Source organism: Sus scrofa, chromosome 5, assembly GCF_054392235.1.
Source record: "Sus scrofa isolate SSC_HxYL_T2T_F1_AM1 chromosome 5, Sscrofa_HxYL_maternal_Yorkshire_Landrace_v2.0, whole genome shotgun sequence".
Taxonomy (NCBI): domain Eukaryota; kingdom Metazoa; phylum Chordata; class Mammalia; order Artiodactyla; family Suidae; genus Sus; species Sus scrofa.
Genome location: NC_139387.1, coordinates 33596101 through 33609689, shown reverse-complemented (window position 1 = coordinate 33609689; position 13589 = coordinate 33596101). Strand labels below are relative to the sequence as shown.

The 13589-nt window shown below is 36.0% G+C and overlaps 1 protein-coding gene and 1 long non-coding RNA gene across 2 annotated transcripts in view; one reads left to right on the top strand and one right to left on the bottom strand.

Moving 5' to 3' along the window:
* The window catches only part of LOC146403307 (uncharacterized), an 897172-nt gene that overhangs the window by 637908 nt on the left and 245675 nt on the right, over positions 1-13589 (top strand). The gene's annotated exons all lie outside the window — the stretch shown is intronic.
* LEMD3 (LEM domain containing 3) overlaps positions 1-13589 on the bottom strand; it is a 67637-nt gene that overhangs the window by 20320 nt on the left and 33728 nt on the right. Inside the window, 2 exon segments of the mRNA NM_001315597.1 lie at positions 8058-8125; positions 10565-10631. Coding sequence (NP_001302526.1) covers positions 8058-8125; positions 10565-10631 — 135 coding nt within the window.

Below are 13589 nucleotides of genomic sequence, written 5' to 3'. Positions count from 1 at the left end.
TGTAAAAATATACATTAGAAATTCTACTGAATTTTTTTTAAAAAGGCAAAACCCAATCTGAACCATAAAATAGTTCAAAGAAAAGATACGAAAATCTTTGAAGAGTAGAATTAACATCAATTTATATTTTAAAACTCAATACTGGTAGTTCCCCACTCATACATGGGTGCTCCTGAGTCTTTTAATAGAACTAATCTCCTGTACCTACAGCTTAGACTCCAACTTGTCCCAACTCAGCTCAGTTCTGTGACCCTTCTTTTTATCATATCCTACAACTGCAATCAAACAGCTGGGGAGGGGAAAGGGAGGCAGTTAATCATCCTTCCACACCAACCCCTGAGTCTTAATTACTCATCAAGCCCTAGCCCATTCCCAAGCCCTATCTCATTCCTTTACTCCTTTCTTCAAACAGAATTCGGTAGATTTTTAAGAGTCTCAGGATTCTTCTGAAATGTAAATTAATACGGCTCCAGGAAATTACGACCAACCATAGTCATAATGTGTTTTCACCTCTCGGAGAGATTTAACTGGAAAAAAAAAAAAGAAAGAATAAAAGAAAGAAAGAAAGCAGGAGGTAATCACTGGTTGGGAGCAGTTTTTCCCACTGCTAAAAACAAAAACATTTTCAACTATCTCACAAGGAAATCACTTGCTGGCTTTGGATTCCCACATGTTTCACCCTCTTCTGGGAATAATTCATTCTATGTTCCCTTCAGCCTACTCAATCCAATGCCTTCTTAGCTCCCCACCCCTATTATCCATCCAACAATTTTTCCATCCTTAAGACAGAGCTCCATAATCATAACCGCTTCTTATTTAGACCTTTTCAGATGCTGATTCTTTTTTTTGGCCACCCCTCCCCACAACCCCCTTCCCCATATGGAGTGCCCTGGCTAGAGATCAGATCCAAGCCACAGTTGTGCCCTACATCAGAGCTGCAGTAACACTGGATCCTTTAACCCACTCTGCCAGGCCAGGGATTTAACCTGTGTCCTGGTGCTGCAGAGACGTCAATGATCCCATTGCACCACAACAGGGATTCCTGGATCCTGACTCTTTAGCTATCCAATCTATTAACTATTTCACTATCCACCAAGGTTCTCATCCAGGTCACAACTGAAAATGAAGAAGAGAATAAGGTTGAGAGACAAATCCTGTTGCATGTTACCAGAAAACTCTCTCCAGAGTGACACTGATTTAACTAGCTAAAAAAAACCCAAAAAGAAATAAAACTTATTGGGAAGCTATTATAATCATAAAGCACTGAGACAGGTACTTTATATATACTAAACTCTCTCAACAACTCTGACAGCTATTAATTAATAACAACAGTCCCGAGGAAGATACAATCAGAGAGCAGTCACTCAAATAAGCCAGCATACAGATTTAATCATGAACATGCTTCAAACAAAATAAAATTAAAAAGAAAAAAATAAAAGAGTCATCAAAACCATAAAATGTGGGCAAGGGATGTTAGGAGGTAAATAATCCTTTTTGTTTGTATGTATGTCTCTCTTCTTAATTTTAATATAATAATGAAGTGTTTGAACTTACAGGACCATCAGGCTAAAACACACAATTATGGGAAGGGGTTAGCATACTTAAAAAACAGGGCAACCACAAGCCAAAACCAAATATTGCATTTGCAAAAAATGAAAAAAAAAAAATACACTCAAGCAGATAATAACAGGAGACCATCCAACCAAAAAAAAAAAAAAAAAAAAAAAAAAAAGAAGAATGGAGAACCATAGAATCAACTGGAACACGAGGATCAAATGGCAATAAATAATCATCTATCAATTATCACCTTAAATGTCAATGGACTGAATGCCCCAATCAAAAGACACAGAATGGCTGAGTGGATAAAACGGCAAAAACCTTCAATATGCTGCCTACAAGAAACTCACCTTAGGACAAAAGATACATATAGATTGAAAGTGAAAGGCTGGGGAAAAGTATTTCATGCCAATAGACATGACAGAAAAGCAGGAGTTGCAACGCTCATATCAGACAAAATAGACTTTAAAACAAAAGACATAAAGAAAGACAAAGAAGGACACTATTTAATGATTAAGGGATCCATCCAAGGAGAGGATGTTACTATCATCAACATATATGCCCCAAACATAGGAGCACCCAGATACATACAACAAATATTAACAGACATAAAGGGAGATATTGATGAGAATACAATCATAGTAGGAGACCTAAATACCCCCCTCACATCAATGGACAGATCCTCTAGACAGAAAACCAATAAAGCAACAGAGATCCTAAAGGAAACAATAGAAAAGTTAGACTTAATTGATATCTTCAGGACACTACATCCAAAAAAATCAGAATACACATTCTTCTCAAATGCTCATGGAACATTCTCAAGAATCGACCACATATTGGGACATAAAGCGAATCTCAATAAATTTAGGAGCATAGAAATTATCTCAAGTATCTTCTCTGACCACAATGCCATGAAATTAGAAATCAACCATGGGAAAAGGAAAGAGAAAAAACCTACTCCATGGAGACTAAACAACATGCTACTAAAAAACCAATGGGTCAATGAGGAAATCAAGAAGGAAATTAAAAACTATCTTGAAACAAATGATAATGAAGACACAACCTCTCAAAATCTATGGGATGCTGCGAAAGCAGTGCTCAGAGGGAAATTTATAGCAATCCAGGCCTTTCTCAAAAAAGAAGAAAGATCCCAAATTGACAACTTAACCCTCCACCTAAATGAATTAGAAAAAGAAGAACAAAGAAGTCCTAAAGTCAGCAGAAGGAAGGAAATTGTAAAGATCAAAGAAGAAATCAATAAAATAGAGACTCAAAAAACAATAGAGAAAATTAATAAAACCAAGAGCTGGTTCTTTGAAAAGGTGAACAAAATTGATAAACCCCTGGCCAGACTCACTAAAAAGAGGAGAGAAAGAACCCAAATCACCAAAATTATAAATGAAAAAGGAGAAATCACAACGGATACAGCAGAAATACAAAAAACCATAAGAGAATACTATGAACAACTATATGGCAATAAGTTTGACAATCTGGAAGAAATGGACAATTTTCTAGAATCTTACAGCCTGCCAAAACTGAATCAAGCAGAAACAGACCAACTGAACAGACCAATCACTAGAAATGAAATTGAAGAGGTCATAAAATCACTCCCTACAAATAAAAGCCCAGGACCAGATGGCTTCACAGGTGAATTCTATCAAACATATAAAGAGGAATTGGTGCCCATCCTCCTTAAACTCTTTCAAAAGGTTGAAGAAGAAGGAATACTCCCAAAGACATTCTATGAGGCCACCATCACCCTCATTCCAAAACCAGGCAGAGATACCACCAAAAAAGAAAACTATCGCCCAATATCATTGATGAATATAGATGCAAAACTTCTCAACAAAATCTTAGCCAACCGAATCCAACAACATACCAAAAAAATTATACACCATGACCAGGTTGGGTTCATCCCAGGTTCACAAGGATGGTTCAACATACGCAAATCAATCAACATCATACACCACATTAACAAAAAAAAAGTCAAAAATCATATGATCATCTCAATAGATGCAGAAAAAGCATTTGACAAAGTTCAACATCCATTCATGATCAAGACCCTCGCCAAAGTGGGTATAGAGGGAACATTCCTGAATATAATCAAAGCCATTTATGATAAACCCACAGCAAATATAATCCTCAATGGGGAAAAACTGAAAGCCTTCTCACTCAAATCTGGAACAAGACAGGGATGCCCACTCTCACCACTGCTCTTCAACATAGTTTTGGAAGTCTTAGCCACAGCAATTAGACAAACAAAAGAAATCAAAGGCATCCATATAGGAAGAGAAGAGATCAAACTGTCACTGTATGCAGATGACATGATTCTATACCTAGAAAACCCTAAGGACTCAACCCCAAAACTCCTTGAACTGATTAATAAATTCAGCAAAGTGGCAGGATATAAGATTAACATTCAGAAGTCAGTTGCATTTCTGTATACCAGCAATGAAGCATTAGAAAAGGAATACAAAAATACGATACCTTTTAAAATTGTACCTCACAAAATCAAATACCTCGGAATACACCTGACCAAGGAGGTAAAGGACCTATATGCCGAAAACTATAAAACCTTAATCAAAGAAATCAAAGAAGATGTAAAAAAATGGAAAGATATTCCATGTTCCTGGATTGGAAAAATCAATATTGTGAAAATGGCCATCCTACCCAAAGCAATCTACAGATTCAATGCAATCCCTATCAAACTACCCATGACATTTTTCACAGAACTAGAACAAACAATCCAAACATTTATATGGAACAACAAAAGACCCAGAATCGCCAAAGCAATCCTGAGAAACAAAAACCAAGCAGGAGGCATAACTCTCCCAGACTTCAAGAAATACTACAAAGCCACAGTCATCAAAACAGTGTGGTACTGGTATCAAAACAGACAGACAGACCAATGGAACAGAATAGAGAATCTGGAAATTAACCCTGACACCTATGGTCAATTAATCTTTGACAAGGGAGGCAAGAACATAAAATGGGAAAAGGAAAGTCTATTCAGCAAGCATTGCTGGGAAACCTGGACAGCTGTATGCAAAGCAATGAAACTAGAACACACCCTCACACCATGCACAAAAATAAACTCCAAATGGCTGAAAGACTTAAATATACGACAGGACACCATCAAACTCCTAGAAGAAAACATAGGCAAAACACTCTCTGACATCAACATCATGAATATTTTCTCAGGTCAGTCTCCCAAAGCAATAGAAACTAGAGCAAAAATAAACCCATGGGACCTCATCAAACTGAAAAGCTTTTGCACAGCAAAGGAAACCCAAAAGAAAACAAAAAGACAACTTACAGAATGGGAGAAAATAGTTTCAAATGATGCAACTGACAAGGGCTTAATCTCTAGAATATACAAGCAACTTATACAACTCAACAGCAAAAAAACCAATCAATCAATGGAAAAATGGGCAAAAGACCTGAAGAGACATTTCTCCAAAGAAGATACACAGATGGCCAACAAACACATGAAAACATGCTCAACATCGCTGATTATAAGAGAAATGCAAATCAAAACTACCATGAGATACCACCTCACACCAGTCAGAATGGCCATCATTAATAAATCCACAAATAACAAGTGCTGGAGGGGCTGTGGAGAAAAGGGAACCCTCCTGCACTGTTGGTGGGAATGTAAACTGGTACAGCCACTATGGAGAACAGTTTGGAGATACCTTAGAAATCTATACATAGAACTTCCATATGACCCTGCAATCCCACTCTTGGGCATCTATCCGGACAAAGCTCTACTTAAAAGAGACACATGCACCCGCATGTTCATTGCAGCACTATTCACAATAGCCAGGACATGGAAACAATCCAAATGTCCATCGACAGAGGATTGGATTCGGAAGATGTGGTATATATACACGATGGAATACTACTCAGCCATAAAAAAGGATGACATCATGCCATTTGCAGCAACATGGATGGAACTAGAGAATCTCATACTGAGTGAAATGAGCCAGAAAGACAAAGACAAATACCATATGACATCACTTATAACTGGAATCTAATATCCAGCACAAATGAACATCTCCTCAGAAAAGAAAATCAATCATGGACTTGGAGAAGAGACTTGTGGTTGCCTGATGGGAGGGGGAGGGAGTGGGAGGGATCGGGAGCTTGGGCTTATCAGTCACAACGTAGAATAGATTTACAAGGAGATCCCGCTGAATAGCATTGAGAACTATGTCTAGATACTCATGTTGCAACAGAAGAAATGGTGGGGGAAAAACTGTAATTGTAATGTATACATGTAAGGATAACCTGACCCCCTTGCTGTACAGTGGGAAAATAAAATTAAAAAAAAAAAAAAAATAAAGTAGATGTCGACAAAAAAAAAAAAAAAAAAATAACAACAGTCCCACTTCAAACTGAGGAAGAGGTTCAAAATTTATCAAGACACAGCTAGAATGACAGTACTAGAATTTGTATCAACATCTAACCTCCATCATATTCTATTATCTTAAAATCCCTTGGGTATCTACATACAAATTATGAATTAAGTTAAAAACTAAATCTATATTTCTTTTTTTTTTTTTTTTTTTTTTTGCCTGCATACTCAGCACTTGGAGGTTCTCGGGCCAGGGATGGAACTCATGCCACACAGTGACCTGAGCCCCTGCAATGACAATGCCGGGTCCTTAACTTGCTGTGCCAAGAGAACTCCATATTTCTTTTTTTTTTAACAAGCATATCATGGCAGATTTTCACCAACCTCACTGAAGGCCTTAGTACTATATTACATTCTAATTTTCTTTTAAATGAGGGGGTCATATCAGCAAGATGACAGACTAGGAAACCCCAGACGGTCTTTTCCATGGAGACACAAGTTAAACAATACACAGACCTATTCCCTTTGTAAGAAATCCAGAAACCAGTTAAGAGGCTCCTATACCCAAGCAAGTGTTAAACTAGCTGCATGAAAGTAGCCCTTCCCTCGGCATAGCATAGTATGATTGGGAGAAAATTCCCAACTCCTGTTTTCTCCTCGGGGAAGGAGAGAAGACTGGAACATATGTCTAATGTTTGGATATTTCAGGGGCTACTGGAGAGACTGGTTTCTGTCTTGCTTGAATGTAAGCACTAATAGATAAAGGCACTAGGCTAGTGCCACCAAGATCAAAGACAATGAACACACACTCACTTGCCATTGGCCCTACCCCCAACTCAGTGCAGAATGAGTGGCAGAAAACCCCCAATGCCTGGCTTATCCCTGAAGAGGGAGAGTTGGAACATGTGTCCAATGTTTTAGTTTCTCAGGGAGCTGCCCAAGGGACTGGTTTCTGTATCACCTGTTTCAGAGTACTGAGACCTAACACACATAGTCTAGATACCCAGGGACTGCTGCAAATTAAAAAAAAAAAAAAAAGGCTAAACAGCTTACTGCTGCTCCAGAGGCCCCAAAGTATAGCAGACAGACACCAGAGGGAGCAAGAGATTACAAGCTCCTGTAAAAAGAATCTTGCAAAACCTCTCTAGCAGGGAATATACACCCATAAGTCCAGAAAAGATGCATCTATAGAAAAAGTCTGAAAGGACCCCAGAAGGCCAAGATGTGCATTGTTGCCATTTCTATTCAATAGAGTACTGGAAGTGCTAGCTAGAGCAATTAGATGAGAAAGAAAATAAAAGGCATCCAAATTTGGAAAGGAAGAAGTAATTACATTTGTATGTAACATAATCTTATTATATAAAAGACCCTACAGATTCCACACACACACAAAAAACCATTAGAACCATTAGAATTTTGCAAAGTTGCAAAATTTTTTTAAAAAATCAACATTCAAAAAGAAGTTGCCTTTCTATACGCAAAAATTAACAACCAGAAAAGGAAATTTTTAAAATCTCATTTATAATAGCAATGATTTATTTGCAATGAATGGATGCTAACTTCTAGGGATCAACATTTCTATTTGTGAGTACTCAAGTTTTTATGAAACTATCTTTATGGAACTGGACTAATATCAACCTCCCCAGTATGGTTTTCAAAATCCACTTTCCTCTTTTTCTAAGTCAGAGTGACACCTGTCCATCTTAACCTTCCAGTCCCTTTCCTTTCATCTAGGATTTCCTAAAGATGATTTACAGTGGTACAGAAAATGCATCTGCAAGTTCTCTTAGTACTCTGAAGTGAAATTATCCTGGAGTAGAAGATTTGAAATAAATGACAATGGTTAGACGCTTACTTGCTTTCTTATATGCTACTTACCCACCTCAATTTCTCTCTCACCAAAGGTGTTTGTACCCTTTCCATGTTAATGTGCATTCTCTCACAGAGAATGTTCTAAAACAAACTAAAACAAAAAATGTTGAGTAATTCTGCTTTCTCTATCTGCTCACATTACACCAAACAGCAGGCCCGAGCTTTTAACAGTACAATTGAAGTAATCAAATGCATGGTACTTTAGATATGTTGTAATGATTTATATAAACTTTAAGAAGAGCACTAATAAAATTCTAATTTCATTGCTTACTTTCAAATATGCAGCTGCCTCTTGAACAGAAAGTGTTCTCTGGCTAGAACTGCCACATTCATGATCTCCTGGAAAGATGAGCATATTATTAGTTTTGAATCGGTACTACGCTAAACAGAAAAAAATAAGTATGATTTATAAAAACGGTTTTATAAATTACACAATTATAGGTTATATTATTATACTCAGTAAAGAAAGAAGATAAACATAGGCAATATAAACAATTATCTTCACATAAACCATACCTTTAAATGTATTTTAGTCTAGACAGAAACATGTCTTCTTCTTATATTCCCAATAAAATAGTTAGCAAGGGGTAGGAACCATGTCACATTGATGCCTATCCACAGATTCTGGCACAAAGAAGGCACTCCACTGATGTATTATTTTGCAAAAGGAAAAATTCATTGTGCTAACTTATACACTTGTTACCAAAGCTATATGAATTCAAATAAGTTTGAACTGAAATATGCATTTTGGAGTATTAACTAAGCATGCCTTAAAAATTATTATAACACAGATCAATAGGAAAATTAGACAGACGCTTCTAGCTATGACCTGGTTTCTACAAAAAGGTGTACTACATACGAAAGTTTGGAAAACTACATTTTCCTTTCTTGTAACTATTTATAAGAAGAGAATCCCAAGCCATTTTTCCCCAAGGCTATGTGTGGTTATTAGAGATAATTATCCTTATACTGAACTTCAAGTTTCTCCTGCCTGTTTCTTTAAGGTACTAGTCTAAAAAAAATTTTTTTGAACATAAAAGTACAACAGGTAAAGTAAAATTTTTCTATTATAAAAGCAACTTGGAGTTCCCACTGTGGCTCAGTGGTAACAAACCCAACTAGTATCCATGAGGACGCGGGTTCAATCCCTGGCCTCGCTCAGTGGGTTAAGTATCTAGCATTGCTGTGGCTGTCGTATAGGCTGGCAGTTGCAGCTCCGATTAGACCCCTAAGCCTGGAAATTTCCATATGCTGTGGGTGGGGCCCTAAAAAGAAGAAAAAGAAAAAGCAACCATGTTCCTATTTATGTTTTGTTCAAGGAGCCAAATTTTAATGGTAATAACTGTAAAACGAATGGAAATACCTATCATATGAACAAGTTAGTCTTCAAACTTTATAATCTGTCCTCAGAGACTCTGATTCCATAGATCTACAGCAGAGGCTGGCAAACCCATAGACCAAATCTGGCCTACCACTGGTTTTTATAAGTGAAATTTTATTGGAACACAGCCACACTCATTCATTTATGTATTATCTATGGCTGCTTTCATGCTTTAACAGAATAAAGGAGTTGTGACAGAGACAGCCTAGCCCACAAAGCCTAAAAAATTTATTATTTGGCCTCTTTAGAGAAAAAAGTTTGCACACCCCTGTTCTAGTGGAAGGAATCTATATCTTTAAAAGCACCCCGGACTACGCACTAGTGATCTAACACACTTCATAAAACACTGCCATAGGGACAGCTGTAGAACCTTGTAGCAGCAACATCAGAAATTCCTAGCTAGATTATATACTATTTCTAGGTGCTTCAGCATATCAAATAAATGTCATTAGTTTGTAGCATAGGAATCAGAGTCTGTCAGATTCTGTCAGTTACTGCAAAGAAGACTTTTAGTGATATATACAGAATTTCAAGCCCCCAAAACTGACCAGAATTAAGGACCCAAAGGAAAAAAACAAAAATTGGTGAAAGGATGGGGAACTGTCAGGATTCTAAATGCTTTCGTTCAACCAGAGAAGCTTCACATTTACTTATTAGGCTTCTATCAGTGACCTGGTTTCTATAAAAGCATCTGCTACAGACAAAAGTTTGAAAAACTACATTTTTACCTTCTTCTATTTATATGAAGGTAATTCAAAGTTTCTTCTTGCAGATTATGTGAAATAACTTAAAAAAGTTAAAAGGTAATAAACAGATAAGGTGCTACCAAAGTTTATAGATGCAAACTTGATGCCAGTTCATCCATATTTTCCTAATTGCAGATACACTGATACCTGAGAAGCTCTCAAAGAATAGCTAAGAGCAAAATATGAGGAAAATGAAATGAGTCAGGAGAAAAAAATTCTGTAATATATTTACTTTCTCCATGGAAATGACACATAACCACAAAAGGAAAATCTGCACTTTCATCTTTAATATTTTAGTAAATTCGTTGCTTACCCAATTCAACTGATATAGCTTATAAGCTCTCAGAATTTTGTTACTATTAACATGATACATAAATATGATGATTTTTATTATATAATACAGTATACATCTATACTTCATCTTACACATAATGGCAGGTGAGAAAAAAGCCTTGATTAAACGTATCTATACAAATAAAGCCCCACTCCTTACAGGGAATAAAAACGGCTAATGGCTAATGCGAAAATATCCCACAAATATAACCTAACAACACTGAACTTGGGAAAAACCATTTCTACTGATACTGCATGCTACATATGCAAATTAATTTTCAAAACATTTTTAGAGACTATGAATGTTAAAACAATTACCTGCAAGTTGTGCCAATCGATCATGAAGCTTGTATAAAGTGTTCATCATAAGATTTTTTTGACTCTCCTAAATTTAAAAGAAATCATTATAAAATATCCAAATCCAAGGGGGGGAATATGCACCAAATAATAATCTTATTCAAAAAGAAAAACAGTAAATGAATTTAAAAATCATCAAAACTATATAATCTGAAAGACAAATTTATATTTAACCAATGGCTACCATATTTTAAAGAAACCTTATATTTTACTTTCTTCAGGATGACTGGGAAATTGGCACTAAGGTTAGTGCTAGAAAAGATCTCATAATACAAAAAATTCCCCAACCACCAAAGCAATGCTCCCAATCACCCTCTATGCAATGCATGCTTACATATATTGTTCTTACAACACTATTTTCTTCATGTTTTACGTTAATCTGATTCAATTACATAATAAGGAAATGTGTTCTGATACTATGATAACACCTCAACCTCTGCTAGGTTCCCAAAGTGACCCTGTATAAATTTATGAATCATTGAAGTGAGATAAACATTTAATGAGCATCTACCAAAAAGCTAAGAAGTGTTCTCAGCAAAGTGAGAAACCCAGTGAAGAGGATGATTTCTATCTCAAGGGCAAAAAACATATTAAATGTTATAGCTGCAAACAAAGCATAATGTAAATACAGAAGAAGGAGGGGAGGGAAGATCCATTTTTCGAAGAGGAACTATCTGAACTGGGCTTCACAGAAAGAATAGAATTGACCAGCATTCCATACAGAAGGAATAGGATGAACAAAGGCCAGAAGGCATAAAAGCATTTGTTATATTTCTTACATAACAAGTAGCCTACTTTGACTTCGCAAACTACTGGAAAAGTAGTTTGGAATCAACAGCTAGAGAGCCCTAGATACCAAGACAAAGAGTCTGACTTCATTCTGAACATTCAGGAGAAAAAAAAGAGTACACCAGAATTGTGTATCAGGAACATTACTCTAACCATATGAAAGGAGACTGGATTAGAGACTACTGATGAGATGCCCTATTTAAGAGCAACTGCAATTAAGAGAGACTAATATAAGCAATGGGGGAGGGGAGGAAGGTGATAATAATAACTTATTATTTGAAATAAATTCATGACTCATAAGGGGTCTATGTCTTTATTATTTCCTTTCTCTTGGAGTTTTGAACAAAACAGAATTACTGGATGAGTAGGTTCAAGAACAGAAGAGACAAGTTGGCACACTATGGGTGACATAATTTCATCAAAGCAGCTTTAATCAATGACACTAGGAAGAAGAAAACTCATCAAAGGCTCCACAACACTGCCTCCGAAGCCCTTGGTTTTATGAAAGATGGTCGACAGAGATAAGCGACCTTCCTTCTGCTGACTACATGCCTTCCAACCCTTTTGCTTTTTACCCCCCCATTCTATCTCAACCAGATTCTAATTAAGCCAGTCACATGGGCTTAAAAATGCAAACAGCAAAAATCTGACATCAAAAAATAACCATAGGGGCTGAAATCCAGGATTCTGAAAGCTATGCAACGCTGACAGATTAAACCACAAAATCGTTTTTAATAAATATGTTCAATAAAATGAGATGAGAAGGAGTTTCAATGATAGTGTGTAGCTTGTGGACTTGATATATAAAACCAAGGTAAATCTGAATAAGCTTTGGGACTAAAGTAGCTGAGTGTTTTGAAGTTTGTCTGCTCCCTCATCTGGAACAGAGACTGATTTCCCTTTTGTTTTATATGTCCTGATCATGTCCACCCCCATGTCCCTTTCAAAACTGAATCTAAATCCAAAAATTTGACACTGTCCTCTGTGACTACATCTTTAATGAACTTCAGAGGCCTGAGAATAAACTTCATCTTTTTGATTCACACATACTAACACCGGACTAGACAAGTGGAAGAAATAACAAAACCTAAACATACGTTACTGGATCTCATACTGTGTAATATACATGCGATTACATTCTCACACAAAGAATTTAAATACTCAAAAAGCTCGAGTATAATTTTTTCAAGAATTATTTTTCCAATGGCACCTCATTCAAAAACAGCCATCTATATATTACAAAGGTGTCAAGGGCTGTCCAAATGATCAACTAAATTATGATCTAAATAGTTTTTATGGAATATTTTATAAGTGAGAACAAATCAATTCTGAGAAACAAAAAGGTCAATAATCTTTAGCACCAGGATGATAAACCAGAAGTAAATCTGAAAAACCTATAATTCAAATTTTAAAGTTACTTTCTTACAGAAATTTATATTAGCTTGTAGTCTCATTATAAACTTCTTCCATTGTCTGCCTTTCAGATTATCTCAACGTTCAGCTTGAAATGTACCTACTAATCACCCAGAAAACATGTTAAAGGTCTACAAATGAATCCATATTTAAAATAAGCTTTAAAGTATCTTTCACTGAACAAAAATACTTTTATAATTTGAAATAGCTATCTTCTAACTATATGTTTGGTAAGCTCCAGATTTTCTTTAGTAACATAAATTATACTCTGAAGCAAAGTTCTCATTCTTGGAGGGGGAAAAAAATCAAACTGCAGAGTAACTCTACCAAATTTTCTTATACATTATCACCTTTAAACATTTCCCTCTTCTATTCTCCGTCAATTTTCTCCTCAAAGATATTTTCAATTTTTGTATCAAGTCCTTAATTAAATGACAATGGATTTTAAACCCTTAGCATAGTGCCTTATACAGAATAAAGCACTATAATATAAGTGAGTTGTCATTATCTTCATTACAATTATTACTATTATTTAGAGGTTAGGAACCTCAGTTTCCCCCAAGGGGAAAAAGTCTATAGAAGAAAATATAAGCTTGTATTTTCAATGCTCAGTGAGTATTGTGCCAATTTAAAATTATGATGCCAGTAGCAATGTTATACTTAACATCATAACTGATGAAGTCAATTTTTAAAAAACAAGTACCACCACAATAGAATACTACTAAAAATAGTTATTACTAACATCATACTATGGATCTGATTACACATTATTACACATCATTCA